The sequence below is a fragment of the Neolamprologus brichardi genome, chromosome 6, assembly GCF_056152115.1.
Source record: "Neolamprologus brichardi isolate AB-2024 chromosome 6, ASM5615211v1, whole genome shotgun sequence".
NCBI lineage: Eukaryota > Metazoa > Chordata > Actinopteri > Cichliformes > Cichlidae > Neolamprologus > Neolamprologus brichardi.
Window position 1 is genome coordinate 24,003,138 of NC_142109.1, and position 13,526 is coordinate 24,016,663.

General features: G+C 41.3%; 1 protein-coding gene across 5 annotated transcripts in view; it reads left to right on the forward strand.

The window, feature by feature from the left end:
- Nucleotides 1-233: 233 nt before the first annotated feature.
- The window catches only part of prkcaa (protein kinase C, alpha, a), a 137,612-nt gene continuing 124,319 nt past the window's right edge, over nucleotides 234-13,526 (forward strand). For 3 of the 5 annotated variants that reach the window (XM_006787517.3, XM_035906240.2, XM_035906239.2), the window contains exons 1-2: nucleotides 235-617; nucleotides 2,287-2,318. In XM_006787517.3, the coding sequence (XP_006787580.1) occupies nucleotides 451-617; nucleotides 2,287-2,318 (199 nt within the window). In that variant the 5' untranslated portion in view covers nucleotides 235-450. Of the gene's footprint in view, nucleotides 618-2,286; nucleotides 2,319-13,526 lie in introns of all 5 variants that reach the window. The other 2 variants (XM_035906238.2, XM_006787518.3) reach the window with 2 other exon arrangements.

Below are 13,526 nucleotides of genomic sequence, written 5' to 3' on the forward strand. Positions count from 1 at the left end.
TCCTGAGATCTAACTCTGAAAAGGTTGCATGAGCAGTTATGTTAGACTGGATTTTCTGCATGCTGCAGGTAGTAGTTTTTGTTTTTGTTTTTAAGGTACGTGTTAGGATATAGCAAACAACCTCTTACACACGCACTCTAATTAAGAGAGAGAGAGAGAGAGAGAGAAAGAGAAGGAGAGAAGGGGCTTTTATTTTGAAGGGCCAGACAGGAAGCAGCCCTTCTCAATGTGGCTAGCCTGTCCGCGTGCACCTCTGTCAGTGGAGCAACCCAGTGGTGTCGACAGGCAGGGAAAGCCCTCACTGACTGTAAGTACAGTGTCTCCGGTGAAGACCGCCGCTCCGCACTCTTCCGCCGCGACATTGAGGGCTGCGCGTCTGAACGGACTGAAAACCACCCCGAGACAACAACGCAAAGCTGTTGCATTGTATCTTTTCGTTTTCAGGGGGACATGGCTGATGTAAGTTTGAACGAGTCGTCCTCCGCGGACGTCGCAAATAGGTTTGCTCGAAAAGGCGCCCTGAGGCAAAAGAACGTCCACGAGGTCAAGAACCATAAATTCATAGCCAGGTTCTTCAAGCAGCCGACTTTCTGCAGCCACTGCACGGACTTCATCTGGTAAGCTCTTCCCTTACCCACCTCCACCCCCTGCCTGACTGCAGCCTGTTGCATATTGGATAACTTCAGTCGAGAGCCTACACTCTGCTCGATGATGTAACACAACTGCAGGCTAACTTTTCCCTTCATAATCCTGCGATCCATGCACTTCCTAAAGACTTTGCTACTAGTGGAGAGTCAGCGCAGGAGCACTAACGTCGTCATAACCCTTCCTAGCTGCTCCACGCTTCTCCAAGGATCCCAGTCTGTTGTATAATTGTCAGACCTCTCACATTTTCATGTTTGTGTTGTCTACTAATGTTGCATTTTTTATATTAATCTGTTAAACTTCCAACTGGGAGAGTTCTCAATAAGAAACGTAGTTAAAGCGCCTTTTGGTCCCAGTAAACCTCTGTGAGGACAACGTCAAAGCTGCAGCACATTCCTGCAAGGCAGAAACAACTTCAATGAAAACTGTGCCAAAAGCTTCCCATTGCTGCTGTACCAGCCAAGACTGGACCTGTTTGAAGTGCTCTGATGAGTAACAGGTTACCCCTTCCTGGCACCTACTGTAGTTGGCCTGTTCGAATTTTCAATTTTAAACTGCTAGGGATTTTTTTTTTTAACTTGAAGCAACTCAAACGCTGGCTCAGAGTGAGCCAGTATGGAAAAGCACTTCATCTACTCTACGTAGACTGATTTATGCATGTCCTGTTTTGCTGAAACACACTGGTGTAGAGGCACAGATTATTGTCTCTGTGTTGCATTTGTGTTTTCCTAATTTGTGGCTCATGAGGAGAATTGCATTTGGATAACATAACGAAACACAAGTTTCCAAATGCTGTAAATAGTCTGATTCCATCTATATACACTAGGCGGTTCCAGTCTGTGCAGCAGGTCTTTAATCGCATTACTGTCCTAAAAAGCGTTCATTTTCACATTTTATGCCGTATCTTAAATGTAAGAGGAGGAAATTAGCAGACAGCTTTGCAGAGTTAAACTGCTCCTCTGTTGTTAGTGGGTGTGTCTTCCAAGAGCCTTTTTTCTGTGTAAAGCTAGTATAGCACTGACAGCTTTACACAATGACCTATGTTCAACCAAGCACCACTCCTTAGTGCAAAGCACAAGCTCCGTATAACCATAATTATTAAGGCAAACAGCTTGTTGCTTTTCTTTATGAGGTCAAAGCTTCCCTGTGAGGGCTTTGATTTATGAGGATTTCTGTAATGACATTGTGATTAACCACAGATCAAGTCGGCAGAAGAAGTAGGCACAAAGGATCTGCACACCTAACCATTACACCGGCATGATTCTAGAGGACTGTGATTCACTCCAATTCAGCCACAAGAGTCTCAGTTGCAGTTGGCCTTTCAGTTTGTTTGAAAGGTGCTGGATTGGGTTGAGGTCAGGGCTCCTCAAGGTCACTCAAGCTTATCCACACGATAGACAGAGAAATACATCTTAATAGGCAATGAATGCTTTCAGGAAAACATGAAATCCCAAGAACCGTGCAGTGCTCTTCTTTAATAGTCATGGAAAACATGAGACACGTGGGTCCCTGGATTGAATGAATGCGTGTACAGTACGTGTGCATGCATGTGCAGGTGAATGAATGGATTTACTGTGCACACGTGTTTAAAAGAGTGTGAGCACGAGCAACTGTTCAATTCGTCCTTCTTTCTTTTCACAGGGGGTTTGGAAAACAAGGATTCCAGTGCCAAGGTAAAAAGCAAAACTCATTCATGTGTGAGGCCTTCAATTAAAATGTGTGTGTAAGAGAGGCATGTAGAGTATGTTAAACTTTGATTTAGGACTATTTTGTCATTTGTGTTCTTTGTCTGTCAAGTCTGCAATTAATTTATTCTGATGCTGTTTCTTGAATCATCACATTTAGGTTTGACAGATTTTGGTACTTTTCCATGCATTTTGCTGCACTAGCTCCATCTCATACGTGCAACTACAAGAGAAAATCACTGAATGCCTGTGAATGCAATTACTGCTTATTCTGCTGTTTTATATATTTGGAAGCTTAAGATAAAAGCAGTGTTTTGCTGTTTGATAGCCATGCTTTTGATGGCTTTTGACGGATACACCTAACCAGGTGTATCCGTAATCAAAGTAATGACTGAAGTTTGGTGTGACATTTAAAGACTTATTATTATCAAGTTAAATGAAACTTCATCCTATAAAAACAGGCTTATCAGAAGTAGGGAAATTAGAGTAAACAAAGTGTGCTGAGCAGTTAATGTGCTATCTTAAAACAGAATCTAAACAATGACGTGTAAGGCTGGTTAGGGAAACAGAAAGTGAAAGAGAGTGGACAGGGATAGGGAGGAGATGCAAAGTGGAAAAATGTGGACAGTTTTCTTGTTAACTGCTGTTTTTAGCTTTAGCAAGCACATAGTCTCTGAATTCCTCATCTAATTTGGAAAATCTGTGGACTTGCCAAAGCATTAGTTTGGCTGTAATTGCCCGGGTAGCAGGACAGATGATGTCCAACGAGATCTGGTTGGAGAAGTGAGCGAATTGTCCTAGCAGGTCAGACTCTATCTTTTTACACTTAGGCCACCTCGCAGCAGTGAGAGGGCCGGGGCTGTGGGCCCTCCTTGCTCTCCCACTGACAGATCACTAACCAGAGTGTGTGTATCTCTGCTGCCTTCTCCCGCCCCGATTAGACAAAACACTGAGGAAGGGCTTCCATTACAGTCGTGCCATGAGCTTTCATGTTTTAATGGCGTTCTGCGTACTGCGCTCCCCCCACCACCACAGAGAGAGTGGTGTTGGAGGAGAAAATAGCCTCATTCCTGAAGAAGGGAGTAATAATGTCAGTCTTCTAGTCTGAGGCTCAGAAGGGCTTCTTCTCCAGTGTTTGTTGTGTTGAAACAATTGTAAAACCTTAGCATTTGAGAAAGGATGGTTCAAATAAAACAGAGGCTTTAGACTAGATATAGGTAGATGCCTTTATCAGCTTTTTTTAGATTGATTTTTTGTTCAAAAAATGAAAACAACACATCACATGTTGTTTTTGATATCGCACAGTGCTAATTTATAATCGGCGTCTGCGACCGAGATGCAGCGCAGGTGGATTTTGTTTGCGTTGCTTTGCTGATGCATTTGCTTGGTTGCAGTTTTCGTCTGTGCAGCCTTTGTTGTTGCATTGCTAAATTACTGCATCAAAACCACCAACTATTCATGAACTAACTGCAGGATGTGTGTCGTTCACGGAGACAGAAGACGCTCTTTCAGTGGGAAACTTAAAGATAAACACTTTGTCACATCGAGTGTTTAATCTCAATGATTCATAGACTACTCTCCTGAGAGTGTCAGGGAGAATGAGACACACAGGGGTTTTAAGTGAATCACAGCTCATCTTACTTATAAATGTAGATGGTTCATAGTGCCGTTAAGGGCGTATGGTATGTCTGGTTAACATTTGCGCATAGGAACATGCGTATTAGCCCGTGTCTACATGGAAATCCATGTTTGACCCGTGGGCACGGCTGCCAGCAACCTCACACCCACTCTTCTATGTGATCGCCTCTCACACAAGTGAGATGTTGCCTGTTCTCAAGCTTTGCTCCTACTTGAAAACAGGCTCGGTAATGAGTCACTCTAAGGTGTCAGAGTGTTGATAGCCTAACATGTTTTTGCATAACCTGACATTATCGTCAGCGTGTCCGCGAGCCCCCTCCTCTGCTTTCACAGCAAGTTGCCATTTTCCTCCTGCCTCATTGTTACTGTTGCAGTTTCTGATGCAGGCGATGATAAACTCAGAGGTGGAAGGCCGTCGCGTACACTCACGAAACACGAGCACAAATGGTGCCCTGCAGCTTTTCTCTTCCCCGCTCAACGCTGGCCGCACCTTTGTTATTCCATCATAAATCCAAGTGTGGACCTTTTAAATAAATTATGAGTCCGCCTCATCAAGACGGAGGTGATTGGTTACGCTGCAGCCAGTCAAAGAGAGAAAGGTCCCTACTTTCTAACATCTGCTTAGCCATCAAATATTAAACTTAAGCTTCTGTAAAATGGGGGTCAAGTCCTCCAGCAGAGGCAGCGAGCCTCTCGCTGACTACTTGAAGATGACAAAGTGATGAACTGGAGAGTGGCATTTCTATAACAAGAGTGACATTTAATTTTCAACCAAGTAAATGTCCCTTTGCTAAGAATAGGCCGGGCTCCACTGTAATACATCATCAAGTGTAGTTTATGTGTTGAGATTTTGCGTCATATATTTAAGCTCAGTGAATATGTTTATTTTTGCATGTATTCCTTTTTTTTTTTTTAACATTTTAAGATTAAAAGATAGAGCTCATAACAGTTTGGTCATTTGGTGTCTCTGAACTAAACACTGACAAATATACATGAATCAATTTGATTACTGCAAAAACCGTTTACAATAATGATTAATGAGCATCCCAGCTTGGGCTTTGGAATTGTGCTTTTTATTGATAAATTTATTAGGTGCAAAAATAATTGGCAGGTTTACTATTAGCATACACTCATTGGACAGTTTATAACGTGTACCTCTTCAAGAGTGGAGCAGTTAACATAGGCAGGAAAAAGGGGAAGACACACAGCAAATGGCAGCAGGTCAGTCTCAAACCCAGGCTGCTGCACTCTGGTCATGTGGCATATGGTTGCCTACTCACCCACTGAGCTAAACTGGGGCCCCGTTCAACTGATTCTAAAGGCCAACGTCTAATCAACCAATCCCATGGCAGCAACTCAGTGCACCTAGCTGTGTAGTTGTGGTCAGGATGATCTGCTGAAGTTTAAATTGAGCATCAAAATGGGAAAAAGGGTGATTTAAGTCAGCAGTCTCCAACCTTTTTTGCGTCACGGACCGGTTTATGCCTGACAATATTTTCACGGACCGGCCTTTAAGGTGTCGCGGATAAATACAACAAAATAAAACTAGTACCGGCACCGAAAAAAAGAAGATTTATTCATAACACACGTGAAAAGACCAGGAAAACCGAGTTAACGATAAAAACGATAACAAAATAACGCTGAAAACCGATAAAAACCCTAAAAACTATACATTTCACACCTGAGCCTCAACTTACGCGGCCCGGTACCAAACGACTCACGGACCGGTACCGGTCCGAGGCCCGGGGGTTGAGGACTGCTGATTTAAGTGACTTTGAATGTTTTGTGTTTATTGGTGTCAGAAACTGCTGATCTGCTGAGATTTTTCTGCACAACCATCTCCAGATGGTCCGAAAGAGAGAAAACATCCACTGAGTGTCAAATCTCTGGGTGCAAATTCCTTGTTGATATCTGAAGTCAAAGAAAAATGCCCAGACTGCTGAACGGACAGCGATAGTAACTCACATAATCACTCTTTACAACCAAGGTATGCAGAAGAGTATCTCTGAATGTACAGCATGTTGAATCTAGTAGTTGTGGTACAGTTGTAGACAAACACAGCAGGTGCCACTCCCATCAGCTAACAACAGGAAACTGAGGAAATTCACCAAAATTGAGCAACAGAAGTTTGGAAAAACGTTGCCTAGTCTGATCAGTTGCTTTGAGCACGACAAACGATCCTCCGTAGTCGTCACTCAGAACATCTCAGAACATCAGAGCACCCTTGGCATGTGGCAGGTTGCCATCATGGATGTGGAGCTGGCAAATTTGCAGCGGCTTTGTGATGTAATCATGTGAGTATGGGCCAAAATATATGAAGAATGTTTTCCAGCACCTTGTTGAATCTGTGCCACGAAGAATTAAAGCACGTTTGAGTTTAGAAAGGGGTCGACCACTACTACAGTTGCAGAGTGTGAACTATCCAGTGAGTGTTTGTTTGTTTGTTAAGTCGTCCTAATGATGGCACATGTTAAACTTCAGCGTGTAGAAATAATACTCAAGGGAAGCTATTAACATGTTTGACTTCATACAAAACAACACAGTTTATTCTGAACATGAATGTCTGTGGTCACATGTGTAAAGAAGGAAAATCAGATCTCTCAATGTGACACTAAAGAAAAGTTAATGTTGTGGAAACAAACAAGCCTATCAGTAACCACCTTTCTAGATGGTATCTGCATTGTGAACAATCTGTCTGTCGTCTTCTGGCTACTTTTCCTGCGGAGTCTTATTTCAAGCTCCTGGCCTGCTGTCGTTGTGCAGCAGCGCATCTCAAATCACTATTTAGATGACGCTGTAATGCAGTCAGGCCGTTCGTACTCGTGTCACTCAGCTCATTTACTGTTCATACCTTGTTAACATCACACTGTCTCTGGAAATCTTGAAACTTGAGATTTTCTTTGGAGGATTATTTCCAGGATTTATTATTTTCACCTCTTGATTTGCCAATGTTTAATCTGGTGGTTTGCTGTTTTGCTTGGTTATACTGAGCTGTAGAAAAATCCTCCTTAAGTATTTGTGGAACAGGTGCTTTCTTCAAGGGCACCTGTGTGACACTTTATGAAATCAAACAGTGCCATTTCAAAGTTCTGCCTCTAGTGGAGATTTCAAAGGAAGGTGTCGATGGAATTATAAGGCCATTACTCCCTGCCAGTGTAAGCCGAAACACAAAGCCATAACAGTCTCACAGTATTGATCCTATTTTAGATTTTTATTAATAACAAGCTTTTGAGTCCATCTAGTGCTGCTAATGCTTGGTTTTGTCCGCTTTGACAGATATGAAGCAGGAAATTGTTACTCAGATCTCAAAAACATGTGCTCAAGAATTGATGTTCTTTCCTGGCCTTTGTGTAAAATGGCAGCAAATGCAAAATCAATTGAATAATACGCGTAAACTTCCTGTCTGTACTGGCTTTAATATAAACAGGGCTGTTTGAAGCTACAGCTGAGCAACAACTAAAACGTCGGTCGAGTAGAAGGCAGAGCGAAAAAGAAAGATTAGCTGAAAAGCAGGAGGTCTCCTTGTTATTCACGCAGGGTATTCCTGTGATGTCTTGTTTTCATCTTCCCACACTGGTTGTAATGCAGATGATTTCTGGAGTGCTGAGGCAGCTGATGGATATGTTCTCACATAATGGTTTCTGGAAGATGACCTGTGAGGTCGGCTTTTTTTTTTTTTATACAATTCAATTTCAAGCCAGGCTCGGTATTGCACTACGGGAATCACCCTCTGCTGTGCTGTTGTAGAGCAGGGGTGTTAAACATATGGCCCTGGGGCCAGAATTGGCCAGCAGAGGACTCCAGTCTGGCCCATTGGACACCTGTGGAAAATATAAAGGAGGGGGATAGACTTTGATTTTTTTTCACTGTATTTTCGGATGTTTTAAAGTCATGTGTATGTGGCCCACAGTGTAGAATGAGTTTGACATGCCTGTTGCAGAGAAACCCACATTCCTAAGAGGAAGCAGTGCACAACGCGCAGCCATACGTGCATTTATAAAATGAGATCACTTGTTGCAGGGATTACGTTAATCAGCCTTGTTGCTTCTTTGATGATGAAGTGTTGGATCTCGCTTTGATAGATAAAGACAAATCATAAAGTTTGCAAACGTCTTCATTTCTGGAACTGCGATGATGTGCAGTCACTTTGTTAGTCTTGGGCTGCTCACTGTTTATTTAGAATATCCTTGTCCACACCCAGCGTCATCCTAATAAAGTGTTGACAGTCCGTGGAAAGTCCACGGGCTCCTTTCAGGATGCTTGGTGCATATATTGTTATGCTCAGCTGTTCAAACAGCACATTTCTTAGTTGTTTTCTGCTCCTATATCATTTAGTACTGAGATTTCAGCATCACTATTAGTGTCAGTGTTCAAAAGAAAAGGCAGAGTGTGTGCAGATAACTTATTTAAACCCTTCCCTCGGATTCATTATATATTGCTCGGTAGCCAACACTTTCGATTATATATTGCAAGTGTTGGCTAATGATGGCAAATTGTCCAACATGGACATGAAAGCACAGGCATTAAGAGCAGGAAGCCAGCATTTAAGGGCACCATTTCTGTTGAGTGGCAGATTAGGGCTTCGTAGTGAGAGGAATGCTTTTACTTCTCCAGGGGGGCCTGTAATAAACTCCATCTTTTTTCATGAATGGTATGAGAGTTTATTACAATCTTAACCTCAGGTGGTCTGAACACTAATGCATGCCTAGGTGAGTAATGCTCTTTGCAGCTAAATGATTTTAAAAACAGGGATGTCTGCAGTATAATAGTGAAGCCAGAGGCACAAGATATTACAAATATAATATAATCTCTAAAAATCCACACCAGTCATTTATTTAATATGCAGAAGTGAAACAGCTTATTTTTTTTGCGAGCACTGTGCTTAGCTTGGTCTCTTAAATGCAATGCAATTATAATAATTTAGTTTTGTAAAAGCAATGAGTAGAAATTACCAAGGGTTTAAAATCCTCACTGAGTGTCCCTTGAAGTACTAATCCATGGACCTCCTGGTAAGTGCCTCTTCAGATTGTGGGCATGTAAAAATAAATTTATAATTTTAACGACAAAATTAGTAGTTATTACAGTTTTCTCCTCCAGTTTTCCCCAAGCACCTTTTTTTAAATTAAAAAAAAAAAAGAAGCTAATAAATATGGAGCAAGAAAGAAAGAAAAACACAGAGCACGGGCATTATTTTCTAATTCTAACCATTAAAGATATGAAGATCATTTTTTAATTTTGTCATTTGGTCCTGATGATGATGATGATGAGCCACGAAACCCTTGTGGTGTCGAGTTTCTTATGTAGCATCAGTTTCAGTCAGGGCTTTGGACACACAGACCACTCTGCAACATCTGTTGCTTTATCTCCGCTGCCATAGTGGTTGTGCCTTTGTTTGCACCTTCATCTCTCTTATTTTTTTCTGTCCTCTAAAGCAGCGGTATACTTAGAACAAAGAGGCAGATCAATTGCTTACAGCTTTGATGAATTATCTGTAGCAAAACACCGCCAGCTTTCTTTGTTTCTTTCTCGTCGTCTCTTGTCTTTCTACCTGTTTGCTGGTTTCTCTGTTTGCCCTCTGTCACAAAGCCGCCCTATATTTCACCCTGTGTCCTGACCCAGGCCCTGGGGTTTCTCCTTTAAGGACACTGCCTTTCTTCATTTCTTTCAGCACAAACGCACTCTCGCATATCCATTTCTTTTATCTCCTCCTGGCAAACAGGGGAAATATTCAGTTTCTGGTTGTTGAAAGGTGTTTGTTTGATACACTGCATATTTGTGCTGTCAGGAATAGGATGTCCTAACTGCAACCTTGATACTATTTTGGCCGAATAGTAGTTAGAGATAGAGAAAGATACAAGATTCAGAGATCCTTTGAGCAGAGCAGAGCAGAGCAGAGGCAGTGTGGCATATGTGTGTGTGTGTGCATCTGTCTATGAGATGCAGAGGGAAAGGGCAGAGTTCAGGTTTGGCTATATTTAGAGTTGTTCCTTGGTCCCCTGAAGATATACAGTGCTATGCAAAGCATTGGATCTGTTTATAGGATGCTTGTTCTTTTGATGTCTTTTTGGATTACATAAGGGCTTTATCTAGGAATGCACACATGTTGTGCAGATGTTATCAACCTAATGATTTCACTCAGGATATTGTTCTTATGCAAACTTGGGTCATTGTGACAGCGTGTGTTTTTTTTCTTTCTTTTTCAGTTTCTGTGTGTTTGCTCAAACTAAAACAACCGCAAGCACAAATGTTCCGTCATTACAGGAGATTTACTATTTTGAATAGTTTCAAGTTGTTGATTATTTCTATCTGTTAGAGAATTCATAAACAGTTCAATAAGGAGAGATCATTTGGAAGAACTGAACGTGAGATTGAGAAATTAATCTGTTAATTATGAGGCAATTAAACGTCAATGACCCGTCATGGCAGAACGACCTTCCAGCTGTGATAGGATTTAGGACAGGTCTCCCTGGAATCTAGATGTTGGTGGTGGTGAACATGAAGAGTGAGGCTTGGATGGAGCTCTAGGTGCCTAGGTGAGGTGGAGATGGCAAGGTGGTGTGTTGCAGGAATGAGATTTTGAAAGGGAGAATGATGGAGAGCACAGAATGAATGCAGAGTGGAGGCTGATTGGCTCAAAGAGGGCGGGCGAGCAGATGATTGGACTACAGTAACGATGTCAGTGTTGAAACAGACAGTGTGGGAAGGTGGTAGTGATGCAATGAACAGCCAAGCAGGCAGATGACTGACTACAGATCTTCCATATTAAACTTATGCATGAGAATCATTATATGCATAAGAATCATTATATGCTGTAAGAACCTTCAAGTGAGTACTTAAACCTGTGTAAGACTGAGGCACACTAGTCGATCAATTATGGTTAAAAATAACTAGAAAGGAGGGAGACAGTGCAGTAAATTGGTAAGCTTCAACAAATGAAAGACTAGTCTTAATTTGCTGGATGCAGAGCAAAGACGTGAATCATATGAAATATGTTGTATTGTTTTGTGTGGTGTCTATACTTAGATTAATCAAAAATGTAAAAATATACAAAAGTAGACAAAATGCATTCTGTTAAAAGTTTCAGATCTTAAATCTACACTATTAGCTGCAGATCTGGCTTTTGACGAGAGCCACTTGCGAATAGGAAGCATGTATCTCGATAAAACAAGCGCACTATCAACCGTAGACTGTATTTAAAAGACTTAATGCAACTCAGTGCAGGTTAGCTTTTTCGACCTATGTTTGGATGAAAGCACTAACAGTACACAAATTGAGTTAAACAATCAAACCTTCCACAGAGTTCTTATGAAGGGGGGAAAAATCCACTGAGACCAAAACCATTTTGATGCAAACATGCTTTTTGACCCTGTAAGGTTGGGCATGTTAACATGGGGATCTATGAGGATCGACTTGCTTTTGGAGCCAGCATCGAGTGAGCTCTTTCAGTTTTTTGCACATCTCCTTGTTTAGGTTATTTTTCAGCAGTTGCCACTTGGTATCAACCAGTAAAATCCCTTCACCAATACTGATGAGGCCAAGAGGTCCAACATAAGGAATGATATCTGTATAATTTAACCTGGTGCATGTTGAGGGATGCAGAGAGAGATATTTCTTTTTTGACAATTGTCATGATAGGAAATTCCAGTAATTACCCGGGAGGAGTCATGCTCGACTCATGTGTAAAAGGCTGAAAACCTTTTTTTGTAAGATCAGCGGTATTGTCACGGTGATTTAAGTTGTCTGCTCTGTTGCTTCAATTGAAATTAGACTGGAGTCAATGAGGTACCAAATTAACTTGTAGGTCACCCTCATTTTGGAAGAACGTCAACAGATGCAATCACTCATGTCAAACACGAGAAAATACACTCCTGGGCATGACATCATTGCACTGGTTACAGCTAGTGGCATATGAAAAATAAAAAGCGATGAAAACACTCAGATGCATGTAACTCCCAAGAAAATATGTAAATACCACACATTTTGGTCTTGCTCCCCGCAGTCATTCGAGCCTTTGCTGGAATCACAGGCAATGTGCTGGACAAACAGGAGCAGCAGGCAGTAAAAATAAGGTGTTAAATTAAAGTTAACGCTATTTACCTAAGTCCATCATCTGTCTTCTTAACTGCACCTCCAATTCAGGGCTACAGAGAGGCTGGAGCCCGTCCCAGATGTCTAATGCTTAATTTATGGTTTGATTGTGTCAGTTTCAAGAGGTATTTTCCTACAGTGAGCCTATGGAGAGGGGTATTAAACCAAGGGAAACTTTGCTCTGGTGTAGTGCTTCAAAAACTGTAATTTACCCATGAAATGGACACTTATGGTCAATTTAGAGACACAAATTAACCCAATACCTGCGCCAAAGAGAAAAGGTCACAATGTGCACAAAGTTAATAGCATTTTACACTGTGCTCATTGTGTCAGAAGCTTATAAATCAATAAATCACATTTATAGCATCTTATCAAATTGTGAGAAACCCAGAGGATCTTGATTAAAGTCTGCGGTCATGTAAACCTTTTAGTCAAATGCCTGCCTGTCTATTAGAAATGTTTTGATTAATGGTATAAGTCGAATTCAGTGTTGAAAAACGTGTCCAAGTGTATTGGAGAAGCTTAAATGTGAATAAAGGGTGCTTCAGATATACACTATATATTTGTCTTTAAGACAGAATTGAATACAGTTTTAGTGATGCTCTAAATGGTCAAGTGGAGCTGCTGGCTTGTGAATGTTTGGGTAATTTAGATTTCCCTGAAAGCCTCTCACCTCGCTTCCTGTTTTTTTTTTTTCACAATCAATTCAGAGCAGCTGCATTAAGATTAGACTAATCCATCATGACAGCCTGCATTATTTATCACCTTAATTCCCATTATGCATTTGGGGGAAATGCTGTGTTGTGCCGCATAGTTCTAATGTGTTTGGTGCTGAATAAGGTAATGTTTGTCAGATTTGTCATCCTGCAGGGACTGTGTTGGAATATGTTAATCCCAGTGCTTACGGATTTATTATAAATATTGCTTTTAAAGTCAACACTGATGTTCAGTCAAATATGTCAGTGTTTTAAATATAGTTTTGATGATTGTTGTTCTCTTGCGGCAGTGTTTCTTAACTCTGAAGTGGATTAGGTTCCCATCCTGGCTTTCATGGAGATTTTTGTGTACACGTTGCTGCAACAATGCTCATCATTTCTGGACAGGATAGCTCCTAAACAGAGAAAAATGCATCCTCTGACACAGATTAAAGACTAGGGGAGAGAGGGCTTTTGCTGTGGCTGCACCCAGACTGTGGAACAGTTTACCTCCTCACATCAGATTCTCCACAAGCCTAGGAACTTTTAAAACTGCTCTTAAAACTCACCTCTTCTCATTGGCTTTTAGCAAGGTTTAACTTACTGTTTTAACTTATTGTTTTTATCAGTGAGGTGTTTTATGTACTTGTGTTTTATTGTATTTTATATTTGTATTTTATTGTACAGCACTTTGGTCAGCCTTGGTTGTTTTTCAATGTGCTTTATAAATAAACTTGACTTGACTTGACACCTGCATGTCATGAGATAATAGGCC